Source organism: Mobula birostris, chromosome 11, assembly GCF_030028105.1.
Source record: "Mobula birostris isolate sMobBir1 chromosome 11, sMobBir1.hap1, whole genome shotgun sequence".
In the NCBI taxonomy this organism is placed as follows: domain Eukaryota; kingdom Metazoa; phylum Chordata; class Chondrichthyes; order Myliobatiformes; family Myliobatidae; genus Mobula; species Mobula birostris.
The window spans coordinates 12,124,321-12,148,845 of record NC_092380.1 but is presented as its reverse complement, the minus strand read 5'-3'; the positions used below and the strand labels follow the sequence as shown (position 1 = coordinate 12,148,845).

Genomic DNA, 24,525 nt, shown 5'->3' with positions numbered 1-24,525 from the left:
ATCTCTCAGCAGTCAAGAAGTTGCATGAATAGTAAAGAATGGAAAAAAAATATGGTGCACACATACTCTTCCTGCATCGCAGCACACCTCTAGGAAAGCCACTGTAATGAAAATAAATGACAAGATGTGAATTTTTGCTGTACAAAAATCTTTTGCTCCCTTGTGCCTTAATGAGTAAATGCTGTGCCTTGCATAGCACAAAGCAATTTGGAATTCCTCATCTTCCCCATCTGCTCTCTTCATCTTTCCCAAAGAACCAACCAAGTCAGCGAATTTAAGCTGATTAATAGCTAAATCACCCCAAGTGCCATGAACTCTGAGAAGCTGATGACCATCTATTGATTATATTGTCTAATGCTAATGAGGTTTTTGCTTTACTCATTATTGAGTACCTGCTATTTGTACTCTTCGTTCAACCTCTGAAATGAAGCCCTATTATTATTGTTGTTGTTGCTGTGATTGTCATTAATAAGACAACTTTAAAAGGCCCTTTCGTTTGTAATATCTGTAAAAGAAGTGAGACTCAAAATATCTTCACATTGCACTCTCTTATTGCATAAGCTCAGTTAGTGTATGTTTTCAAATTTGCCTCTAAAGACCTACAGATCAGTGAAGGCAAATGGTAAAAAAAATTATTTAAATCTATTTTTTTCCAAAACTGAAATTGCTATTTTGAGCTTTGCCTTTAAATCAGTGCCTTGTGTCAGCATACTTGTGTCATGCTGGTTAGACTATGCTGAAACTCTTAAGCTGGTTCATCACATTTTATATTCCGGAGGGAAACTGGGTTTTCCAGTGGCAAAGGGCAGGATCTCTGTGCTTTGCACCTCTTTGGACTACTGACGATCAGGATTGCTATTGACCAAGGGAAACTTGGGTTAACAACCAGCAATATTTCCATTAGGTAATCAGATTCAGGTTTATATCCAACATGCGGTTCTACAGATGTTGAAAACCTTAAGCAACACACACACACAATGCTGGAGGGTCTCAGTTTGAAACTTCAACAGTTAATTTCTCTCCCTAGATTCTGCCTGATCTGCTGTTCCTACAAGTTTTGTGTGTTTATTATCATTGACAGTGCTTTAGTGCCAAAGACTTTTGTACAGTAATATATTTGTCAACGTGGAGCGGTGAGCAAAGTTTGTAAACCTGGCAGGAGCAAAGGGTATTGGGAATGGCGAGGGTGAAGTGCTGTGGGAGGGGTGTGGGAAAGGTGGCAGAAAAGGAATAATGGGGGGGGGGTGTCAGGTGGTGCGAATGTTGACACACCCAGCCCTGAGACACCAGACAAGGTAATTTGATTCTAAACAATTGGTTTATTGATGATTACAGAATGGCTGGTGTTTCCCACTCCCTCACCTCTTTTCCTAATCATAATTCCCCTCTCCCTGGCCCCTTCCCACTCTCAGTCCAGAATAGTGACCCATATTAGAATCAGGTTTACTATCACTCACATATGTCATGAAATTTTCTTTTTTTTTTGCAGCGCGGTATAATGTAATACATAAAGTTACTACTGTGCAAACGTCTTAGGCACCCTAGTGCGTGCTTTCTCACCCCTCGCCACCCCCCTTCCTCACGCCTCAGACTTTTGCACAGTACTGTGTGTCATGAACTTTGTTTTGTGTGAGATAGTGTTCCATGGATTCATGATCTGTTCGGAAATCTGAAGTCAAAGAGGAAGAAGCTGTTCTTAAAATATTGAGTATGGGCCTTCAGGTTCCTGTACCTCCTCCCCGTTGGTAGTAACATTAATAGGCCATGTCCTAGATGGTGAGGATCTTCAGTGATGGATGGCAGCCATCTCTTGAAGATGTCTATGATGAAACTAGTCGAATCTGCAACCTTAGCAGCCTCTTGTGGTCCTATGCAGTGGAGCCTCAATACCAGGTTATGATGTGCAAGATTTTGGAGTGGAAGGTGAGAATAGTGTAGTTGGGTGAAATATTTGAGAATGAGGAACAAAAGATGGTTTCAGTTTATATAATGCTTTAGCCTACATTCTGGATGTTACTAAATATTTTACAGCCAATTAATTATCACAACAACACCCATTTTATACAGCGTTCAAAGCAGTAAAAAGGATTAATTCCTTTGATTTCTATTGCTGGGAAATATTTATAAAGACCATATTGGAGAAATAATGCTGCCTAAAGATGATACTTCGTCTTTTGATGGCATTATCTCAATATAACATGAGCACCTCCCCTATATTTCTTAATAAAGTAGGAATGAAAATTGAGCTCACTTTAGGGGGCCATTCTTAACGCACTTTTTTCCCTCAGAAGTGAAAACAGTTCCAATGTGAACAAAGTTGCTTCAAGCTCTATAGGTAATGAGCAAACTTTACTAAACAGTTATCTCAACTCTGGTAAATTAATTAAAAAAACACAGAAGACTGCAGATGAGAGTTAATAATTACACTGGGAAAGATGAATGCAGGAACGATGCATAAAAGCTCGATTATTGCATTTCTATATATAAGGTCTATATAACTTTCTCAATATTAGGCATGAGATTTCAGCTAAAATTAGTTTATACATATCATCACTAAATACTGTTTCACTTTTACCATGGACTTACGGATAAATTATTTTTGGAGGAGTATAGTTTTCTGAGATCTGATTAAAGAAACTGCTCAGTAGTTTCGTCTTTTTTCTGTGCAGGTCACTTACCTATGCTTTATATGAATATGGTTTGGGAATGGTATCCTTTTATGTGAAAATTCATCATCATCTTCCTCCCCAAGACACTGAGTGAGAAAGAGAATTGATCTCTGATTTCCATCTTTTTCTGCATGATCTCTTGATGATTCTCTTGATTATAATGCCAGATTTTAATGGAATATTAGAGTTTGGATAACACTTTTTCTGGATGACTGTTATTTTGTTTTATTTTTCATTTTCACCACTGGTCTGAATCTCTTAAATAATAGCCACCAGAAACAGATATTAGTTCAGTTAATTCACCAAAACACACTGATACTGAAAGTCAGTGTAAACCTAGGAAATAGTTGTTAATTTCTTTGTTGATCAAGCTTAATTTCTGTTTAATGATGCCCTACTCATTGCGTTTTCTCAAAGTTGCCCTGTTTTTATTAGGAAAGCTTGTACATATTTTCTTCTTCTGCTCCTTAAATCTATTGTTTTCAGAGCAAATTCACTTTGCTGCATAAAGTGAGTCATGCAGCCTGCCCCACCTCCAATTAAATGGCTGACACGATGTTGTCAGTAAATATTTTGTTCTTTAATGTGTGAAACATGTTTCAATGTCCCAAACTATTGATAACCCATCTAGCCACTGTGATTTACAGCTCTGTGCATTCAATTAAATTGGTAGTTGACAAATCCAAAAAATAATCTGTTAATTCCTATTTTTTTAAAATCTGTTAACCAATCCTCACTCCACACCAATTTTCCCCCATCTGCTCTAATTTTGTTCAATAAAATCTGTGCCAATTTATCAATAACCTCTGAAAGCGTGCCACGTGCACTGGTTTGTCCATGATTTTCTTTCATAAAAGCATGTTAACTGTGCCCTGTCTTATTAATCCTGCTACCATTTCAATAATACACACAAAATGTTGAAGGAACTCGGCGGTGCTGATGAAGAGTCTTGGCCTGAAATGTCAATCGTTTATTCTTTTTCAGATGCTGCCTGGCCTGCTGAGTTTCTGCAGCATTACCTTGATTTCCAGCAATCTAGATTTTCTCTTGTTTGTGACCATTTCACAATAGTTTGTAGCATCTTCCCCATTGCACCTGCCTTACTTCATTAAATAATTGGTTACATTTGCTATCATGCAATCTGTAGGAATTGTTTCTGAATCTATAGAATTCTGGAAGATGATGTTCAGTCCATCTACTGGCTCCATTGTCTCCACTGTCACAATCTTCACAATCTTTGGATCGTCAACTCCTAGAAACTTTTTGCAGTCTGAATTGTTTCACTGGTACTTTATTAAACTATTGTTAATTACTTTCAGCTTCCCATTGACTCTACTCAAGTTGTCCTCTACATACAAGAGATTTTCTTTATCATTTTTGAAAGCAGAGGCAAAGTGGTTTTAATTTGTCTTCCTTTTTCTTATTTTTCAATATATTTTCTCCTGTCTAAATCTATTTGTCTTACTGGGTTTTTTGCTTTTTACTGATCTGTTCGAACTTTAATACGATTATAATATTTCTTCTCTTCTGTTCCTTTTGTGTATTTTGTCATCCTTTGAATTCTGAAATTTCCCAATTCTTCAATTGATCTAGGATTTGGGCGTTCTGGTGCATAAATCAAAAAGTTAGCAAGCAGGTCCAACTAGTTAAGAGGGAAAATGATATGCTGTCCCTGTTTGCAGAGAGATTGAAATTTATGAATAGGGAGGGTTTATTGCAGTTGTACAGAGTATTGGGTGAGGCTGCATCTGGAATAGTGTACCCAGTTTTATTCCACTTGCCCCTTTATCTTTTTTTGTTAAAAGGGTATAGTAACATTAGAAGCAGTGCAAAGAAGATTTGCCAGGTTCATTTCTGGAATATGAAGGTTATTCTATCAAGAAAAGCTAGACAGCATGGGTTTATGTTCCTTGAATTTTGAAGAATGATCTATCAAGGCAGTTTGGCAATGTAGATGTTAAGTATTTCCAAGTCCAAGGGGCCAGTCATCTAAAACTGAGGTACATACAAATTTCTTTTGAGAGGGTGCTGAATTTTTGCAATTTTGTTATTGAGGGTGATGGAAGACAAATAATCAGGAACATTTATGGTGGAAGATAGAGGAATTAGTGCTATGGGATGCTGGCACAGAGGAGGCTAATGTAGATCAACTATGATCACATTGAAGGCCAGGGCAGGAATAAGTGGCCTATTCCTATTTTTTGAGTGCTATCCATTTGATAACATTCCCTTTTTTTCTAATACTATTTGTTTATCTTTCTTATTAGCTATGGCTTGGTTTGTTTTAAAAAGAATGAAAGATCTGCGTCTGAGTACAAAAGAAAATCAAACTGAATCTTCAAAAAAGTGTGAAAGCCTAAGAAACAGAAGTCTGAGTGTCATAAAGAGACAGCTACAGAAGAAAATAGTGTAAAGTTTAATTAACCTCAGGTAAAAGGAAGGAACAAAACATAAATGACTAGAAATGAAGAATAAATTTTAATGAAGGGTAGAGATATTGAAATGCCAGTTGTATAGTCGAAGGAAGTCAAAACAATAAGAGAAAAGGGTAGAGTCACATAATTGTAGATAAAAATGAAGTGCTGTAAAATTGCTGAACCTGTAGTTGGAAAAGCCATCAGATCCTAATGGTTGCATTTTAAAATTAGGAAAGTCAGACACAGCTGCAACTATAATTTTTCTTTTTGTCTGCAAGTTGTACCCAAATTCTGCCAATACGTAACACCTGTTCATAAGGTTACTGCAGACCAGACAGCCCTTTAGTCACAATACAGATTAAAAATCATGACATTTAAGGTTACGGTGTCTTTCATTTTTATTTGCACCTTTTGCTTTCTTACTATAAGCAGTGACTGGAGTTCAACAGCTGTGATTTAGCTTATGACTTGTATCCATGCCTCTATTAATAGATGTTCCTCCTGCAAATTCCATTTCATTTTACAGAATTGTGTGTCTAGATTCCCACTAAAAGAGATTTATTCAAGTTTTTTTGTATCATGTTGTTTCTTTTTTTATAATATTATCCATGATAGTTCAATTAACTTCATTGTTTTTAACCCCAAATTGTAATACTTCAGTAGAAAACTACTACATTTTTATGTAAGGTTTGTCCTTTCTTTCTTTGATTTCATCATTAACTTCAGTTAAATCATATATTCCAACATCTTTTTCCATGCTTTTCTAACCGTTAAGTTATTTTTAGCTGTATTATAGATGAACACTGTTTACCTACTGAGATTTGCCAAATGTGAACAAGCTTTTTCCTTCAGTGAATGTTCAGTTGCATTCCCACATTGAAGGAGCTATCCATATTATGAAATATGTATTGCTGTTAAATTGTTCTGGATGGTAGATATTAAGTATCATATGATGGAGTTTTGTGTTACAGCTGATAAAACTGAATATTTCAGTGCCAGTCTTCATTCCTGCACTGACTTGGTGGGGGTGGGGTGGAGATGATGTGATAGTCATGAAGGTGGAATACAAATTATCTCTTTCCACTGGCAGTTACATTTGGTAGTAGAAATTTATGCCCATACCAGCTACATGGCAAACCTGTGTATTTTGATATTTGCCTCCTCACACATGCAACATGGTAGTTGCCAGAAAACACGACAGCAATTAATGAGGGTCATTGAAGACTGGACCTGAGGTCAGTGTGCTCCAATTAGTAACATTACTTTGTCTTCTGACATACGAAGTGAAAGCAGTTTTGCAATCGATCGGCCTTTTCAGTTCTACAAATATCCAGCCCTAATACATTATGTATATTCCATAACCAAAGGCTAGATTTACTTGACTAATTAGTAGGAATATTGCATTGTTTATGTTTGTATTTATTTGACCATGCTATCAGATATGGTTTAATAGTGAGACTTAAGGGGAAGAAATGTTTAAAAGGGTTTTGTGGACTGGAGCTGGACATTATAACTTGGATATTGAACTTCACACAGTCACATTGTGCTTTTTATTTTGTCCGACTCTCAATAAAGGGTCTCAGCCCGAAACATCGACTTCATTTCTCTCCATGACGCTGCCTGACCTGCTAAGTTCTTCCATCATTTTGTGCATGTTGTTGTTTTTTAAGTGTTCTCACCTATTGCCTGCCCAAGTCTAGTTTTTTTTCCCATCTCTCTGTCATTTCCCCTGTCATTCCCCCTTTCCCTCCCATATTTTTTGTCCACATGATTAATATGCTGTAAATTTTCTGGTTATTCAACACAAAAGCAGGCATACTGAATCTGTGTTAAGCATTTTTTTTTCCCGTGTATCATTTATCATGCCAGAATCATGAGGAAAATTTAATATTTTGTCAATGTTGGCAACTAAATATGGGAATGGATCTCAGAAATTCAGCATGAGTTTTAAACTGCTAGCTACTTGGAAATGGATTAGTATTTGCAAGGATCCTACACAGAAATGTTGAGAAACCAATAATTTATGGTACTTTTTCATGCAGAATGTGTATTTTGCACAACTGTTCTGTTGGTATTAGTCATTCACTCAAACATGATGCTGCCATTTGAAAACTATTAATGAGCAATGAGACTGGTGAACTCTGATTACCTAAAGGATCATTACTGGAAATAGCTTTCATGTATTCTGTCAATCTGAAATCTGTGCCACATAGTTGAATGATTGTTGTATTGTGCTGTTTTGATTCTTTTGATCTTGCTTCTATGTTTCAAAACCAGAAATTTGAAAATGGTTTGATTTTCAAACTTTCTCTTGCCCCCCCACCCAACAAAAGCTGCCATATAATTTTACTAATCTAAATATTAACAATTATCTTATGCAAATATATAAAAATAGAAAATACACCGGAAGTAATGTTTGCCAGCATTTAGAAAAGACGAGAGCCAGCTTAAGGTTTCCAAGGCTTTCATGCTAATGTCCTTTAGGCATTATCCTCCCAATTCTCTTCTCTGATACTTCCATGTGGTATTTCAGATATTTGGCATATATAGTTTTTAACTTCATCTTTCCAGGGAATAAGTATGATTTCTAATATTTCAGTAATTTCTGAAAAAATTTGGTATTAAAAATGAACAGACATAATGCTTCAGTAACCTAAAGGGGAAATATCATGCACAATTGTTGTTAATGTCTTGAATGTGGTCATGTCAGTCAGGTCATTGAATATTCACATTTAACTCCTATCCAAGAATGTCATAAGAAACGTTCCTCAAATGTCATTTTTCATTCATGTTTCTTCAGGGTAGCCAGGAGCCAGCAGCCACCCCAGAAGCTATGGTACAGCCGTATGCAACAGTTCCATTCCCTCCTCCCCCTCCTCCTCCTCCTCCACAGAATGGAATTCCAACAGAATACACTGTTCCACACACTCAGGACTACACAGGTCAGACGCCAGTCCCAGATCATAGTCTGAACATCTACGCATCCAGTCAGACCCTTGGGGAACAGAGTGGCACAATTGCCAATGTACAGCCTGTATCTGGAACCGCCACAGTAAGTTAAAATCTGGGCTTTAGTCTTCATCTTACATGGTGATGCAATGCAAATAAAAAGTTCAATTTTCTGTTTCAAGTTACATGCCACAGTAAGAATAAAATAATGTGGAATATTTGGTTTTACAACTGGTCAACTTGCCATATTGTGTGTCATTTATATTTAAAGAAAGTAACTTCAGAATTCTAGCAACCCATTCACTGTTTATATTATGGTAACAATGCCCCAGGATCTGCATGTTTGCAGTTTATGAATAAAATTTAAAAACAAATGCACAATTAATATAAATTAAAATTTTTGATTTGAGAAGACCAGCTGAAATTTAAGTGCATTGTCTTGCATGAGTGTCTTCTATATAGCAAGACCTAAGAAAATCTAATTATTTTGTTTTAACCAATAGAACCTGTTTAACGTTTCTGTTGGTGACCCCCTGTAACTGAAGGAGAAAACCCCCTGCCCAGTGAAAGATTTGCTGGTTCTATAGTAACATGCGAATTTGCTGTCATCTGTAAGAGAACTCACTCATTGGTCTAAAAGTCCTTTCCTATCATTAAAAATTAATGTTTCTGCTTTAAAATATTGGAAACATTGTATGACACAGGGCCAAGTGTATGGTTTGTGTGGTAATTGAATGAAAGTCACTCGCATCTAAATGAAGTACTTCCCTCTAGCATCTATATTCCTTGTATTGCCCACACTGTTAAGAATTTAAACATTTGCTGTCTCATTTATAAATGACTTTGTACACTTTCTGTGCTGTTTAGTCATGTCTGAAAGCACTAACAAACATGTAGGATAGTGGATATCTGGAGCTAATTCCTCCAAAAGAACAGAAGGCAAAGGCAATTGAAAATGTGAAAAACTGAATTTAACAGATATTACAGCAAACAAATTTTAAAATGTTACAAAATTCAAACCAGATAAATAATAATTAAGATGCGTGGTAGATCAGTCATGATATAATTGAGTGCAGAGCGATTCTTAAAGAACTAAAGGAAGTTCATGTGTTATAATGGATGCAAGTTTACTTGGTGATTTCACTACAGTCTGGTATCATTAAGTGCCTTAAATGCAGTTAACTTTCATGCTCATCTTTCCAAGTGGTCAAAATGGCACAGTTTCATCAGCAATAAAAAGCATATCTCCTTTGCTCAAGTTTGCATTTATCTTGCATGTTTGTCTTATTTTGTATGATTTAGCAGAATTCAGCTTATACTTAAACACAAGATCCTAAAAAGGTCCATTCTGGCTCTCTCTTTTCAGTCCCCTTGCAACTTACTCTCCTGCACATGTACCAGTTAATTCATTTATTTTGATAGTAACTCCCAAAGGGTAATCTGAAGAAGCCAATTGACCTATTAGTCAGTCTTTATGCTTTGGAAGGAAATGGCAGTACCTGGTTTAAAACCATGAGGTCACAGAGAACTGTGAAGATAACACTCAAGGTCACAAATGAACTCAAATTTCTGGAGCTGCTATGCAGCCATATTAACCGCTTCTCCATCTTGCCTATGTTTGTTCATAATTAATGGACATAAATCACAGTTCAACTTCATAGTATTATTGTTAACATGGTTGCTTACCAGCTCCAGGAATATTCTGGAAAATCAACAAATCAGTACACAGAGCAGCCCCTTTTTTCATCTGATGAATTATTGTAAAGTTCTGAATCCTTTTATCTGAGAATATTACAGCTCTCACCAGCGGTAATTAATGGTCTAGTTGTGGAATAAACCCTTCTGACCAGAACATTAACTAGTAAGATACTAATTAGATTTCTTTTATCCTTAACTTTTTAACTGTGATCTGACTTCCAGTCAGTTGCAAATACTTTGAGTTTTGGGTTCACCCTAGATTTGATTATCCAATGTGAAAGATGCCCATATGTAGCTTTTTGCAAGAACAGTTGAATATATTGGCCTGTAACTAATGGGGATAAATGTAATCTTCTAAATGGTCATGTGCGCAGGTTTAAAAAAGTTGTATTATTTTAATTTATTAAAATGATCACTGGCTTAAGTTCTTCTGTTTTTGTGGAGGGTTCTATTTTGGCAATCAAGCAACTTGTCCTGCTTTTATCAGTTAGGATGCTGGGTTATAGAAACCGTCTCTATGCCTGTTTGAAAGGGTCTTTGACAAAGAGTACATGGAGAGGCCACACTGTCGATACTTGATGGCTTACACAGCTGTCAAACCAGTCCAACATGTTCAGTCCTTTCACCCTCTGTTCTAGTCCTGATGTTCCTGGACAACTGTACTCAGAAGGCCATGTGGTGTATTTTGAATACAATATTCCAAACCATTTTTCTATTGCTTTGCCCTCCTTAAGATGCAGCATTTGGTTATAAAATGAAGTAGGAAATAGTTGCCTTGGTCTCTGAGAGGATTGTAAACGTATACTGCCTTGTATCCAGACTGTGCTACATAGTCGTCAGATTTTCTGATCCAGATTCAGTTTCACAGTTCTGAGCGTGGACTTCAATTTTTCCTTTTGCTACCTAGCTCACAAATGAATACAGTGCTTTGTAAAAGTATTCAGCCCCCGACCCTTTGTTCACATAAATGTGTATTGCAACCAGGGATTTTGATCAAATTAACTGAGAATTTTTATTTGTGAATTGCATGCTCCTGTTTTCACGGTAGAGCCCAAAAATGGAGAATTGTAAAGCATGAAAAACAAAAAATTCAAAAACTGAAATATCAATAGTTCAAAAGTAGTTATCCCTCTGCTGAGTACTTGGATGAACCACCTCTCGCAGGATAATTATCTTATTTGAATAAGTTTCTAATGTGTTGCATAAATGGAGCAAGGTTGCCCTTTCCTCCTTACTAAGTTGCATAAGCTGTGCCAGGTTAGTTGGGGAGCAGCGGTGGACAGCAGTCTTAGGTCTTGCTGGAGATGATCTGACTGTGCCATTGAAGGATATCAGTTTTCATATTTGAAGCCACTCTATGGTTGCTCTGGCAGTGTGCATGGGGTTGTTGTCCTACTGAAAGATGAACTTCCCAGTTTAAGCTTTCTGACAGAGGCTAGCAAGTTTTATCCAGGATGTCTCTGTTTTTAGCAGCATTTATCTTCCCAACAATTGTGATCAGATTTCCAGTCCTTGCTGCTGAGAAGTATCCCCATAGCATGATGCTTCCTCCACCATACGTTAGAGATGGTGTTACTTGGCTGATGTGCGGTATTAGATTTGTGCCACATATATCGTTTAGTATTGAGGCCAAAACATTCCACTTAGTCTCATCCAACCATAAGACCTTCTTCCACATGATACCGTATCTTCAAAGTGATGCTTTGCGATCTTTACAGGGAAAGATGTGCTTTTTTTTTAGGCAGGGCTGCTTCCTTGCCTGTCTTCCACAAATACCCTTTTTGTGCAAGACCTTAAGAGAATATGGAGCCATGAACTTCAACAGTTGCAGACACTGGCTTCTGCAGCTCACTCAGAGTGACTGTTGGCGTCATAGCAGCCTCACTTACAAGTGGTATTCTTCTCCAGCCATTATGTATAGAGGGATTGTGGTTGTGATTTTATATTTTTTCCACTTTTATGCAATGGAATGTACTGAGTTCCAAGGTATATTCAATGCTTTTGAGATAATCTAGTACCCTTCCTAAGGTTTGTGCTTCCCTGTTATTTTTTCCCTAACGTGCTCTTTTGTCTTCACTTTGGTTTGGTTTGTTGAAATTTTACCATACTGTTGGACCTTACAAAGAGAGGATGTATTTATTCAGGTGTTCATCCAATTTTCTACATCAACAAATTGGGTGAGTTGGTAAGGTAATATACAGTATTGCACCTGAGGAAAGCTAGCATAGTATTTACAAAGGAGATGAATACTTTTTCAGCCTCACTATTTTAGTTTTTAATTTTTCATAAATTGTTGACAGGTTTTGTAATTTTTCTCTTGGTTTGATGTGATGCACAATGTTTTGTAGATTAGCTTAAAAAATCCTACTTTAATATATATGTTAAATGTAGAAAATAGTAAAATGTGAAAATAGTTGCGGGGACTGAATACATTTTCAAAGCAGTGTGTATTTTTAAGTGAAGAGTGCTGGGTCTACCAGTTCTCTCCTTATTTGTTTATGTTAGCTATTGAAATATGCCAGGAAAATACCCCAGTATTTCATTAGAACTGTATATTCTTAACATCCATTATGTTTTGTAAAGCTATTTATTCACTGACTGCTGATATTTGATAAGTGATATTGTAGAACAGTGGTGTAGAAGAAGTTTATTAAAATGTGTTTGCACATCCTTATTCTAGAGATAAATCTGTAGTAGTACAGTGTTCATGTTTTCAGAGACCCTGGAAAGAAATAATTTCCATCAGTTCTTCAATGAGCTGAGTCTGCAAGTGCCACATTTTGGAGTAAAGTGATGTAGCTGAAATAATTTCTTTGTCATTCAAATACTTTTCAGCAGTTTATTTAGATTTTGAAAGGGACGCTTCTTCGTGGCAGGATTGTGAATTAACATTGCTTTTCTTGTCAGCACAACGGTGCTTGTAAATGTGCCATCAGAAAGCAGCTGAGCCTAGAAAATGTGTTAATTTTTTACACCTGTGGGCTTGCTGGTGTTCTACAGAATGAACTGTACATAGTTCATCTGTTTGGTGACAAATTCAGTTGAGCAAAAATTGAAATGGAATTGTAACTAAAGATTTGGAGGGAAAAATTGCTAGTGGGAAAGGCACTTCAGAATTCTGTTATGTCATGTTGCTAGTTGTTAACTATGGTTGTGTCTGTCAACTCCTTTATTTCCTATTTACTGTTCTAAATAAAACTAGATCTAAGCACATTTCTTCAATGAGAACCAGCCAGTTTGGAGTTGAGACCGGTCGTTATATTGGCTAGGAGTTCAAGAACTTCGTTAGCCGCTTTTGAAATTTAATTTCTTTTACTTAAATGCAGTTGCTTCCAATTGTCTATTGATTTAAGGACTTTTGTCGTGAGCATGCACAAAATGTCTTTTGATGGTCTTGGGCAGTCCAAAATGCAGTTGGGTTATGTGTGGCAGCTTGAAATGTAAAAATATGTAGGGTAGTAAATAAGGTAAATAGTGCGTTTGCCTTCAATATTTGGGGCATTGAATATACAAATTGGAAAGTCGTGTAGTATAAAAGTTTAGTTTGGAATTTTTCTCAGTTCTGATTGCCATGCTGAAGGAAGTATGTGATGACTTTGGAGAAGTTACAGAGGGTAGCAATTTTTCATTACCTTTGCCCTCGCTCATGCTGCACCCCAACACAAAAGGAGATGCAGACCCATAGCCATGGTCAGAATACGCAAGAATAAAGGACAGTTCTGGATCTACCCTGCACATACTAAAATTCATTCCAATATTGAGTCATATCAAGCTGCATACTTAATACTAAACATAGAACAGTACAGCGCAGAGTCAAGCACTTCAGTTCATCGTGCCTGTGCTGTGATGTCAATCTGGTCTCATCTGACTATTTGTGGTTGATATCTCCCCCCCCCCCCCCCCCCATACCCCGACTATTCATTTGCGTGACTAAATGCTTCATAAGCATTCCTGGTAGCATTCCAGCCACCTACCACTGTGTGTGTGTGTGTGTGGCGGGGGGGGGCGGGGTACTTGCCTTGCACATTTCCTTCAAACTTTTCCCCTCTCACCTTAAGCCTATGTCCTCTGGTATTTGACATTTCTGGCTAAGAGAAAAAGACACCAACCTCATAATTGCAGAGACTTCTGTCAGATCGCCTCTTAGCCTCTGATACTCCAGCAAAAACGATCCAGGTTTGATGTTTGTTTCAAGATCAACAATACCCTGGCGAAGCTACTGACCCAGCTGGAGACGACTGCGCCAGAATTGCTTCTTAAACTCTGGACCGCACCTGGACCCGACCAGCGAGGCCCACTACGTTTCCGGAGACCCGGGGTCTGCTAGCGTGCCAGAGTGCTTGGAGACGTGGCCCATTCTGACCAGCACCTCTCTGGAGCAGACAACCACACAGAAATGACGGCGGAGACCTCAAGGTGCCCCAGACGCTTCCTCGCAGCGACCACTGTAAGGCCCCGTTGGTGGCCATCCACAGCTGCTGGAAGAGAGACCTCCGCCGCCGATCCCGGAAATCGAGCCCAAGGCTTGGCTGGAGCGGAGGCTTCCGCAACCATGACTCGGTTTACGGACTTGTTTCAGCCAGGAGCCCGGCCATTCGGGATTAAGTGTTGGCTTCGGGGCCTGACCCAATCGACAGCCGGGCCCCTGGCAGCTGGAAGTGGCAGCAGAGCCTCCCCCGTTACTTGGCCCGACCCGGAGTGTCCGATGATGCGACCAGCTGATGGATCCCCGCAGGACGCATCCACCTACCTCAAAGAGCTGACAACAACACAGTGCATCAATGAAACCTGGAAAGATGCACTACTTACCGAGGAAACGTGGGAAAAGAGCTGGGCTGCTGGTCAGATTGAAGCTGAGGGGCATCAGGGTCCCTATGTCCACCATCCTACTTGCTAATGTGCAAGCCATAGAGAACAAGGTGGATGATCTTAAAGGGAGACTCACCTACTGCAGGGAGATGCAGAACTGCTATGTATTCTGTTTCACCGAGACCTGGCTCTCCCCTGCCACCCCTGACTGTGTCATCCGACAGGAGGGATTTTCAATCCATCGGATGGACCGCATGGCGTCTTCGGGCAAGACGAGGGGAGGTGGTGTCTGCCTATTGATCAACACTGCGTGGTGCTCAGACACAGTGGCTCTGACAAGCTCCTGCAGCCCGGACCTGAAACACCTGTCGGTGAAGTGTCGTCCCTGCTATCTGCCATGGGAATTCACCTCGGTCATACTTACAGCGGTCTACATTTCAGCCCCCCCCCCCCCCCCCAGGCGGACGTGGGGTGTGCTCTGAACATACTGTATGCCAACATCAGTGAACTTGAGACCAGGTATCCGGAGGCTTTGCTCATTACAGCCAGAGACTTTAACCAGGCCAACCTCAGAAAGGCACTGCCAAAGTTATACCAACATCTCTCCTGCCCCACTAGAGTCCCGAATATACTTGACCACTGCTACACAGCAGTCAAGGATGCCTACTGTTCTGTCCCATGACCTCACTTTGGAAAATCGGACCATCAGGCCATACTCCACCTCCCAGCTTACAAACAGAAACTGAAGCGGGAGGTCACGGTGTCAAAAGTAGTGTCGCGTTGGATTGAGGAAATGGATGAGGTCCTCCGTGACTGCTTTGAATTGGTGGACTGGTTAGTATTCAAGGACTCGGCAGCTAACCTCGATGAGTATGCCTCAGCTGTCACGGACTTTAGTTGGAAATGCACGGAGGACTGTGTGTCTCGCAAGACGATCTGGGTATTCCCTAACCGGAAACTTTGGATGAATTATGAGGCCAAGTCCCTTTTAAAGGCTAGAGCTGCGGCTTTTAGGTCTAGGGATACCAGTTGCTACACGGAATCCAGGTGTGAACTCCAGAAAGCCATTAAGGGCGCCAAGTGTCAATATCGAGCCAAGTTGGAAGCCCAGGCTAACCAGAGGGATGCCAGTAGACTATGGCAGGGTCTAAATGAGATCACTGGGTGCAAAGAAAAGGCTGGGAATATCGATAACTGTGGCGCTTCTCTTCCTGAGGAACTTAATGTATCCTACGCAAGATTCGAACAGAAGAGGAGCGTCCTGCTCACTCTGGATGAACCAGACCTGGTGGCATCGAGAATCATCGTCACCGAGGAGGACGTTAGAAGGGCCTTCCTGAAGATAAATCCAAGGAAGACAATAGGCCCAGATGGCGTCTCAGGACGGGTTCTCCGGTCCTGAGCAAGCGAGCTAGCTGGAGTGTTTGCTGACATCTTCAATTGCTCCTTGCTTCAGTCTAAGATCCCCTCGTGTTTTAAGAAGGCAACGATAATCCCAGTGCCGAAGAAGAGCAAGGTGGCATGCCTGAATGACTATTGACCTGTGGCTCTGACATCAATTGCTATGAAGTGTTTCGAGAGATTGGTTATGACACACATCAACCACAGCCTACCAGAGCAACAGGTCAACGGCAGATGCCATCTCTCTGGCCCTACATTCCTTTTTAGAATACCTGGAGAATAAAGAAGCATACGTAAGGCTCCTTTTCATTGACTACAGCTCTGCCTTTAATACCATCACTCCAAATAAACTGATTCATAAGCTCTGGAACCTGGGCCTCAGCACTCAGGTCTGCAGCTGGATCTTCAGCTTCCTCACAGACAGGACCCAGGCTGTAAAAATAAGGGACAAGCTCTCCTCTACAATCACTCTGAGCACCGGTGCCCCACAAGGCTGTGTACTTAGCCCCCTGCTGTACTCACTGTACACCCTTGATTGTGTAGCCAAGTTTCCATCAAACTCAATATGTAAGTTTGCTGATGACACAACAATTGTAGGCCGTATCTCGGGTAATGATGAGTTTGAGTACAGAGAGGAAATTAAGAACCTGGTGGCATGGTGCGAAGACAATAACCTATCCTTCAACGTCAGCAAGACGAAGGAATTGGTTGTTGACTTCAGAAGGAGTAGCGGACCGCACGGCTCTATTTACATTGGTGGTGCGCAAGGGAACAGGTCAAAAGCTTTAAGTTCCTCGGGATTAATATCACAAATGACCTGACTTGGTCCAACCAAGCAGAGTTCACTGCCAAGAAGGCCCACCGGCGCCTTTACTTCCTGAGAAAACTAAAGAAATTTGGCCTGTCCCCTAAAACTCTCACTCATTTTTATAGATGCACCGTAGAAAGCATTCTTCTAGGGTGCATCACGACCTGGTATGGAAGTTGTCCTGTCCAAGACCGAAAGAAGCTGCAGAAGATCATGAACACGGCGCAGCACATCACACAAACCAATTTTCCGTCCGTGGACTCACTTTACACCGTGTGCTGTTGGAGCAGTGCTGCCAGGATAATCAAGGACACGACCCACCCAGCCAACACACTTTTCGTCCCTCTTCCCTCCGAGAGAAGGCTCAGGAGCTTGAAGACTCGTACGGCCAGATTTGGGAACAGCTTCTTTCCAACTGTGATAAGACTACTGAACGGATCCTGACCCGGATGTGGGCCGTACCCTCCAAATATCTGGACCTGCCTCTCGGTTTTTTTGCACTACCTTACTTTCTATTTTTCTATTTATGATTTATAATTTAAATTTTAATATTTACTAATTTTTACTATTTTAAATATTTTTAATATTTAATATTTGTAATCCAGGGAGTGGGAAGCGCAGAATCAAATTTCGCTGTGATGATTGTCTGTTCTAGTACCAGTTGTTTGGCAACAATAAAGTATAAAGTATGTTGTGACATTATTCTAGGAATAATGGCTAGTTGAGCTGGATATTATGGGGCAAACTGTAGGTCTGCAGAGAGCAGTTTGCAATCTTGCTTCCTTGTTCTGAGAAGTTTCCATTTGCTTACAGATTTTAACACAGCAAATTCCAAACTTTTGAGAGGAGAGTGAGGCTAAACATAAAATCCCTTCATTGGGTTGCACTTAATTATACAGAAATGAAAGTGTGAAGTTTCCTTCATGTAAAACTCTAAAGTTCTGTCTTTAAAAGTCAAGGTATTGTGGAAATACTCTAAATACAGAGAGCAGCATGATCCAAGGTTCCTCCCCTCTTTGTGTCGTTAGCTGATTCAGCATTCACAGCAGAGAGATGGCTGAATGTAAAAGTGAGAATTTTTTTTCAAGAAACAACAAATATCAAGTTGGTCCAGTTGTAAACCAGGTCATACTTGACCTCAAGGTAATTTTGAAACTATCAATAATGTTGATTTTGAAATATAAGTCTGATTGTGCAGCCATAATTTGCTGCATTTTAATGGAGCTGTCTGAAACATAGTACAGAGGGCTGTTAATATCAGCTATTGCAGGTGCATAGAAATGTTTTAATTGAAATATTCATCAACATAATTATCTGATATGCTTTTATCTTTCAGCAGACAGATGAAGCAGCACAGACAGATGGACAACAACAAACACAGAGTACAGAGAGCAATGAGAGCAAACCCATACCTAAACGGCTTCATGTTTCCAACATTCCCTTTCGATTCCGTGATCCTGACCTCAGGCAAATGTTTGGGGTAAGGAAGAGCTATTACTGGAGCTCTGTTTAAAGTTTCAGGCAAAAATGATTTTCCATTTGGTTGGTCGTGTTGACTCAAAGGGAATTTACCAGCAATGCTTTGAGAGAATCTTAATAAGAGATTTTAAAAATTCGAATTGAAGTGACATAGTGTGGTTGCTTATAACTGCATTTTCATATCAAGATCTTGAAGTGTAGTGTTTGTAAGATAGCTAAATAAGAGCAGAATTGTATTTTCTTGCTACTGGAAAATTAACTTTGGAAAGGAAATTGGAAAATATCCTTCCAGTTCTGTGAAGTTGAAATTTAACATGCAGAATTACCTACTATCCATCTAGGTTATGAACTTTACCAATATTTATTACCTTTGATCTATTTTTACAGTATGTTTAGCATATAAATTGCACTTTAGAAATATAAATTGATAAATATTGCCCCTAGGCTTACTTAGTATAACTGTGCCAAAATGCTAGAGGTATCACTATGTTTGCGTATGCAGCTGTCGACAGTTGCCAGCCTTGTTAGGATGTACTTGTGGGAATTTTATTCCATGTCCTCACAGCGAATGAAAAATGAGAAGTGCTCAGAGAAATTTAAATAAAAATATTCAATGTAAATTATTATATTCTGTACCCTATAACAGACCATTCTAGTGAATTTTCTCTTTGCAAACTCTCTGAGACATTTCACAATCTTTTAGAAGTGAGGTGACCAGAGCTGGATACATTATTCTGGTAGCAGCCTAACTGGCTACCAATAGACAGGAGAGGCTGGGATTATTCTCAAAGTAACAGAGTTTGAGGGGATAGTTTATGGATGTGTACATTATCATTATACGGTAGATAGCGTCTATTTTCATTAATTGATGGTTCAATCATTGGGCTACAGATCTGAAATGTTGAAGCAAAGGTTCGCGGGAGATCTTAGAGAAATCCTTTTTATGCAAGGAGTGGTTACAATTTGGAGGCTCTCTGCTCGTAAAGATCTTGGAAATAAGAGCCAACAATGATTTCAAAGAGAACTCAATGTGCACTTGAGGGAAAATAAGTTGTAGAGAAAGAGCATGGGAATAGATCACTCTACAACGAGCCAGCACAGACCCTGTGGGCTTGACAGTGGCAAATATCAGAAAGAATCAAAACTGAGTTCATCAGCAATGTGCAAGAGTAAGTTGCAGAGGTACAGGGAAGTAAGAAGAGGGTAAATTGAGCTAATGGGGTTGCTTTCCTGTGAGCTAACATGGATCAATGGCCTATTAGTCTCCCATGTCATTATAAGTTCAAAGAACGAAATGCCCAATTTTCTGTCCTGCCCTTTTCATGTTAATGAGGTATAATGCACACAGCTGGATGCATTCTATTTCATATTAATGTAATAAGTAATTGTGGCAATTGTTGCATTTGACTTAGCACTAATTCATAATGTGGCAAATTATTTTTGATTCATAGTGCATTGAACAATTGTAACTGCGAAGCTGTTGAACTTTGCTACATCAGGGCCTAGAGTACAAGTCACTATGTTGATTATAGCCAGTTGAACTTGTAAATTAAATCATTGTTAATAAACATGATAATAGGACATGAATGGTGTGAAAAATGTATGTGCATAGTTGGTTAGATGAACTTTTAATGTATTAATTGTAAGTGATTTATTAAGATTCTTTGATGCAAAAACATCTGCCCAGACTGTTTGCTATCTCCAGTGTTAAACATACACAATTGCCATGCTTGGATTTTAAATTTCTGTTTTGTGGTATCATACAAGAAATTACAGGGCAAAACTATCAAGACTGAAATTGTGTTTTATGCTCAGTTTTACAATGAAATCTTGACACAGTAAGGCATGCAAGGTAGACATATAAAAAAAATTCCCTCCAGCAGTTGAAGTATAGTAAGTTTTATATTTGCTTTGTTTGAATTTTGATTCTGGCTTGCCAGTGGCTGTAAACTGCCCTATTAACCTAACTACTTATCCTGGCAGCAGATTCACAGGGCAATGAAAAGCTTGCTGTTGGAATAATGGAATTACAGCACAGACCCCAGGAACCAGAATGCCAGTCACCAAGAATCTGAATACAAAGTGGTGGCAGAGTAAAACAATAATGTGTGTGAATTAAGCACTTTCAATGAAGGAAGATGTCAAAAAGCATTTAACAGAATCAAAAAGGAGGGGCAGGGGGAGTGACTGAAAAGAAAATACTGGGAATGTGAAAGAGTGGAAGTTTTTTAGAAGAATATCTTGGAAGAGGAGTGAGCAAATGGAAAGATAATTGAAGGAGCACCCAAGGGTGGGTTCTTGGTTGCTGTAAGCTGTATTGTCATTGCTCAGATGAAAAGGTGTAGAGTCCAAGCAACAAAGAAGTTGGATGAATTGCTGCAGTGGGCTAATAGGTCATTTAGAGAGAGAGTGAGGAAAGGCCAAGGATGAAGTTAAACAAAATCATTAAAATTAACTTTTGGGGAAATAAGGTTCAGGAACACTTTGTAAGTGAAAAAAAATTGTCTGTTTCTGCCACCTCTGAGTGGCCTTTCTGCCAGTTTAGCAAGGTCCATGTTTCATAATTTGAGAGAATTAACACCATATAAAAAATTTTAAATGCCTATTGCAATAAATCATTTGAATTTGAATTAGGTCCAATCTTACATTTCAGTAGGAAACTTTCCAGTGTAGCCACTTGTCAGAGGCAGCTTTTCACATGGAAACTTTGTTTTTCTGTTTTTCACTGTTTTAATTATTTTGCTTCCTTAACCACAACAGAATTGCAAAGTACAGTAAATTCTGGAAATCTGAGGAAAATGCTCATAAATGAAGTTGATCATTATGTGTAGCTTCTGTAGAGAAAAGCAGCATTACTTTTTCAGCTCAGTGGCCATTCTATGTGGATTATTGTTTTAATTTTGGCCCTAGAAAATTTTAAAAGTTTTGGTATCCTGTGCTGCCTTGGCTTCTGAGGAAGGATTTGTTTCTGTAGATACTGAAATAAGAGAGAGGTTAGGTGGGCAAAAGGTGATCATAACATAAGAACATAAGAAATAGGAGCAGGAGTAGGACATCTGGCCCATCGAGCCTGTCCCGCCGTTTAATAAGATCATGGCTGATCTGTCTGTAAACTCAGCTCCATCTACCTGTCTTTTCCCCATAACCCTTAATTCCCCTACTATGTAAAAATCTATCTAACTGTATCTTAAATATATATAGTGAAGAAGCCTCAACTTCCCTGGGCAGAGAATTCCACAGATTCACCACTCTCTGGGAAAAACAGTTTGTCCTCATCTCCGTCCTAAATCTTCGCCCCTGAATCTTGAGACAATGTCCCTTAGTTCTAGTCTCACCTACCAATGGAAACAACCTTCCTACTTCTATCTTGTCTATCCCTTTCATAATTTTGTGTGTTTCTATAAGATCCCCTCTCATTCTTCTGAATTCCAGAGAGTATAGTCCCAGGCGACTGAATCGCTCTTCATAGGTTAACCCCTTCATCTCTGGAATCAACCTGGTGAACTTCCTCTGCACTGCCTCCGAAGCCAGTGTATTCTTCTTTTAGTATGGAGACCAGAACTGCACACAGTACTCCAGGTGTGGCCTCACCCATACCCTGTATAGCTGCAGCATGACCTCCCTGCCCTTGAATTCAATCCCTCTACCAATGAAGGCCAACATTCCATTTGCCTTCTTAATAACCTGTTGTACCTGCAAGCCAACTTTTTGCGATTCATGCACAAGCACTCTCAAGTCCCTCTGCACAACAGCATGCTGCAATCTTTCACCATTTAAATAGTAATCTCCTCTTCTATTATTCCTTCCAAAGTGGATGACCTCGCATTTACCAACATTGTAGACCATCTGCCAGACCTTGGCCCACTCACTTAACCTATCTGTATCCCTCTGCAGACTCTCCACATCCTCTGTACAATTTGCTTTCCACTCAGTTTAGTGTCATCAGCAAATTTTGCTACGCTACACTCAGTCCCCTCTTACAAATCATCAATGTAAATGATAAACAGCTGCAGGTTCAGCACCGACCCCTGCGGCACCCCACTCACCACTGACTGCCAACCGGAGAAACACCCATTTATACCAACTCTCTGCCTTCTATTGGTTAACCAATCCACTATCCATGCTAATACACTTCCTCCAACTCCATGCATCCATATCTTATTTATAAGTCTCTTGTGCGGCACCTTATCGAATGCCTTTTGGAAAGCCAAGTATACGACATCCACCTGTTTCCCCTCTATCCATTGCACTCATTATGTTCTCAAAGAACTCCAGTAAGTTTGTCAAACAGGACCTGCCTTTTCTGAATCCATGCTGTGTCTGTCTGATAGAACCACTCCTTTCTAAATGTTTCACTATTTCTTCCTTAATGACAGCTTCAAGCATTTTCCCGACTACACATTTTAAGCTAACTTGCCTATAGTTGCCTGTCTTTTGCCTACATCCTTTTTAAAAAGTGGTGTGACATTTGCTGTCTTCCAATCCGCCAGGACCTGCCCAGAGTTAGAGAGATTTGGTAAATGATTACCAACACGTCTACTATAACCTCCACCAATTCCCTCAGCACCCTGGGATGCATCCCATCAGGACCAGGGGACTTATCTACCTTCATGCCCTCTAGTTTGCTCATCACTATCTCTTTAGTGACAGTGATTTTATCAAGGTCCTCACCTCCCATTTCATCCATAACATCATTCTTTGGCATATTAGGTGTGTCCTCCACCATAAAGACCGACACAGAATAGTCGTTCAATGCCTCAGCCATTTCCTTATCACCCAATATCAATTTCCCCTTTTCATCTTCCAAGGGACCTACGTTGCCTTTAGCTACCCTCTTCTGCTTTATATATTTATAAAAACTTTTGCTATCTTTTTATATTATGTGCTAATTTACTTTCATACTTTATCTTTTCTTGTTTAGTTGTTCTTTGTTGTTCTTAGAGTTTTCCAAATCCTCCAGTTTCCCACTACTCTTTGTGACTTTGTACACATGGGCTTTTAATTTAATACTATCTTTTATTTCCTTAGTTATCCAAGGCTGGCTGTCCCCACACTTACTGTCCTTACTTTTGACTGGAATATACTTTTGTTGAGCACGCTTTGAAATATTCAACTGTCCTACCAAATAGCCTGTGCTCCCAATCCACATTAGCCAACTCCTCCTTCATCCTGTTGTAGTCTCCCTCATTCAAGCATAATACACTAGTGTTAGATCTAACTATTTCATCCTCCATCTGTATGCAAAATACAATTATACTATGATCACTCTTTCCAAGAGGATCCCTGACTACAAGATCATTAATCTTACCTGTCTCATTGCACAGGACTGGATCTGAGATAGCATTTTAAGATCATCGTGTCTCCCCATGATGATGACTTTGTTGAAGTAATATTTCTGGAGATTAATTCAAACTCACAAGGAAAACAGAATATGCTGGAAACATTCAGCTGGTCAGGCCACATTTGTAGGAAAGGAAACAGATTCACTGATTCAGGTCTGTCATCCTTTATCAGAACCAAGAAGGGACAAAGCTACAGTGAAGGTGGGGGAGGGAAAGGTCTGTGATAGGGTAAACCCACTGTGACTATGGGGATAGACTGTAACCAAGCCTATTTGGTCAATGAGTAAATAAGAGCAATTGGAGGGTAAGAACACAGATACAAGAACCTAGACCAAAAACAGTGCTAGTTGGGTCAGGCTGGCTATGGTCTCCAATCACAGAGGTTAAAAAAGGAAAGAAAAAAAACAAAAGGTGACAGTCATTTTCTAGGAAGAAATCAAAAACAAAATAACCTGATACAGGTCGACCTTCACTAATCCGACTACCTGTAATCCAGGTCCTTCGATAATCCAGCGCTGATTATGCTTAATGTGATCCTTCTGTAATTCAGCATTTTCACTAATTCGGCACTCCTCAGGTCCCAATGGTGCCGGATTAGTGGAGGTCGACCTGTATTATGGATGACTAATGCAAACCAAGAAAGAGTTGTGGAATTCAACATAGAAAGCTACAGTGTGCCCAGACAGAAAATGAAGTACTGTTCTTCAGACTGCCTTGGGTACAGGAGACCATAGACCAATTAGATCAGAGTGGGAGTTTGGTGAGTAATTGAAATAGTAGGTAACAGGGAGCTCAGAGTCACCGCTGCAGACTGATTTTCACAAATTTGAAGCCTGTCTGATTAAATCAGATGAATTAAAGAACTTGTTATAAAATTGTTCTATTAGGAAATCACAACCTAATGGGCTTAGCCTCTGGTTTGTGCAGTAGTGCATAACCTCTCTTAGAAGTAG

General features: G+C 39.5%; 1 protein-coding gene across 9 annotated transcripts in view; it reads left to right on the top strand.

Moving 5' to 3' along the window:
* LOC140204816 (RNA binding protein fox-1 homolog 2-like) overlaps positions 1 to 24,525 on the top strand; it is a 286,828-nt gene that overhangs the window by 188,315 nt on the left and 73,988 nt on the right. For 7 of the 9 annotated variants that reach the window (XM_072271635.1, XM_072271640.1, XM_072271643.1 and 4 more), the window contains 2 exons: positions 7,887 to 8,138; positions 18,088 to 18,231. In XM_072271635.1, the coding sequence (XP_072127736.1) occupies positions 7,887 to 8,138; positions 18,088 to 18,231 (396 nt within the window). The remainder of the gene's footprint in view (positions 1 to 7,886; positions 8,139 to 18,087; positions 18,232 to 24,525) is intronic. The other 2 variants (XM_072271636.1, XM_072271644.1) reach the window with 1 other exon arrangement.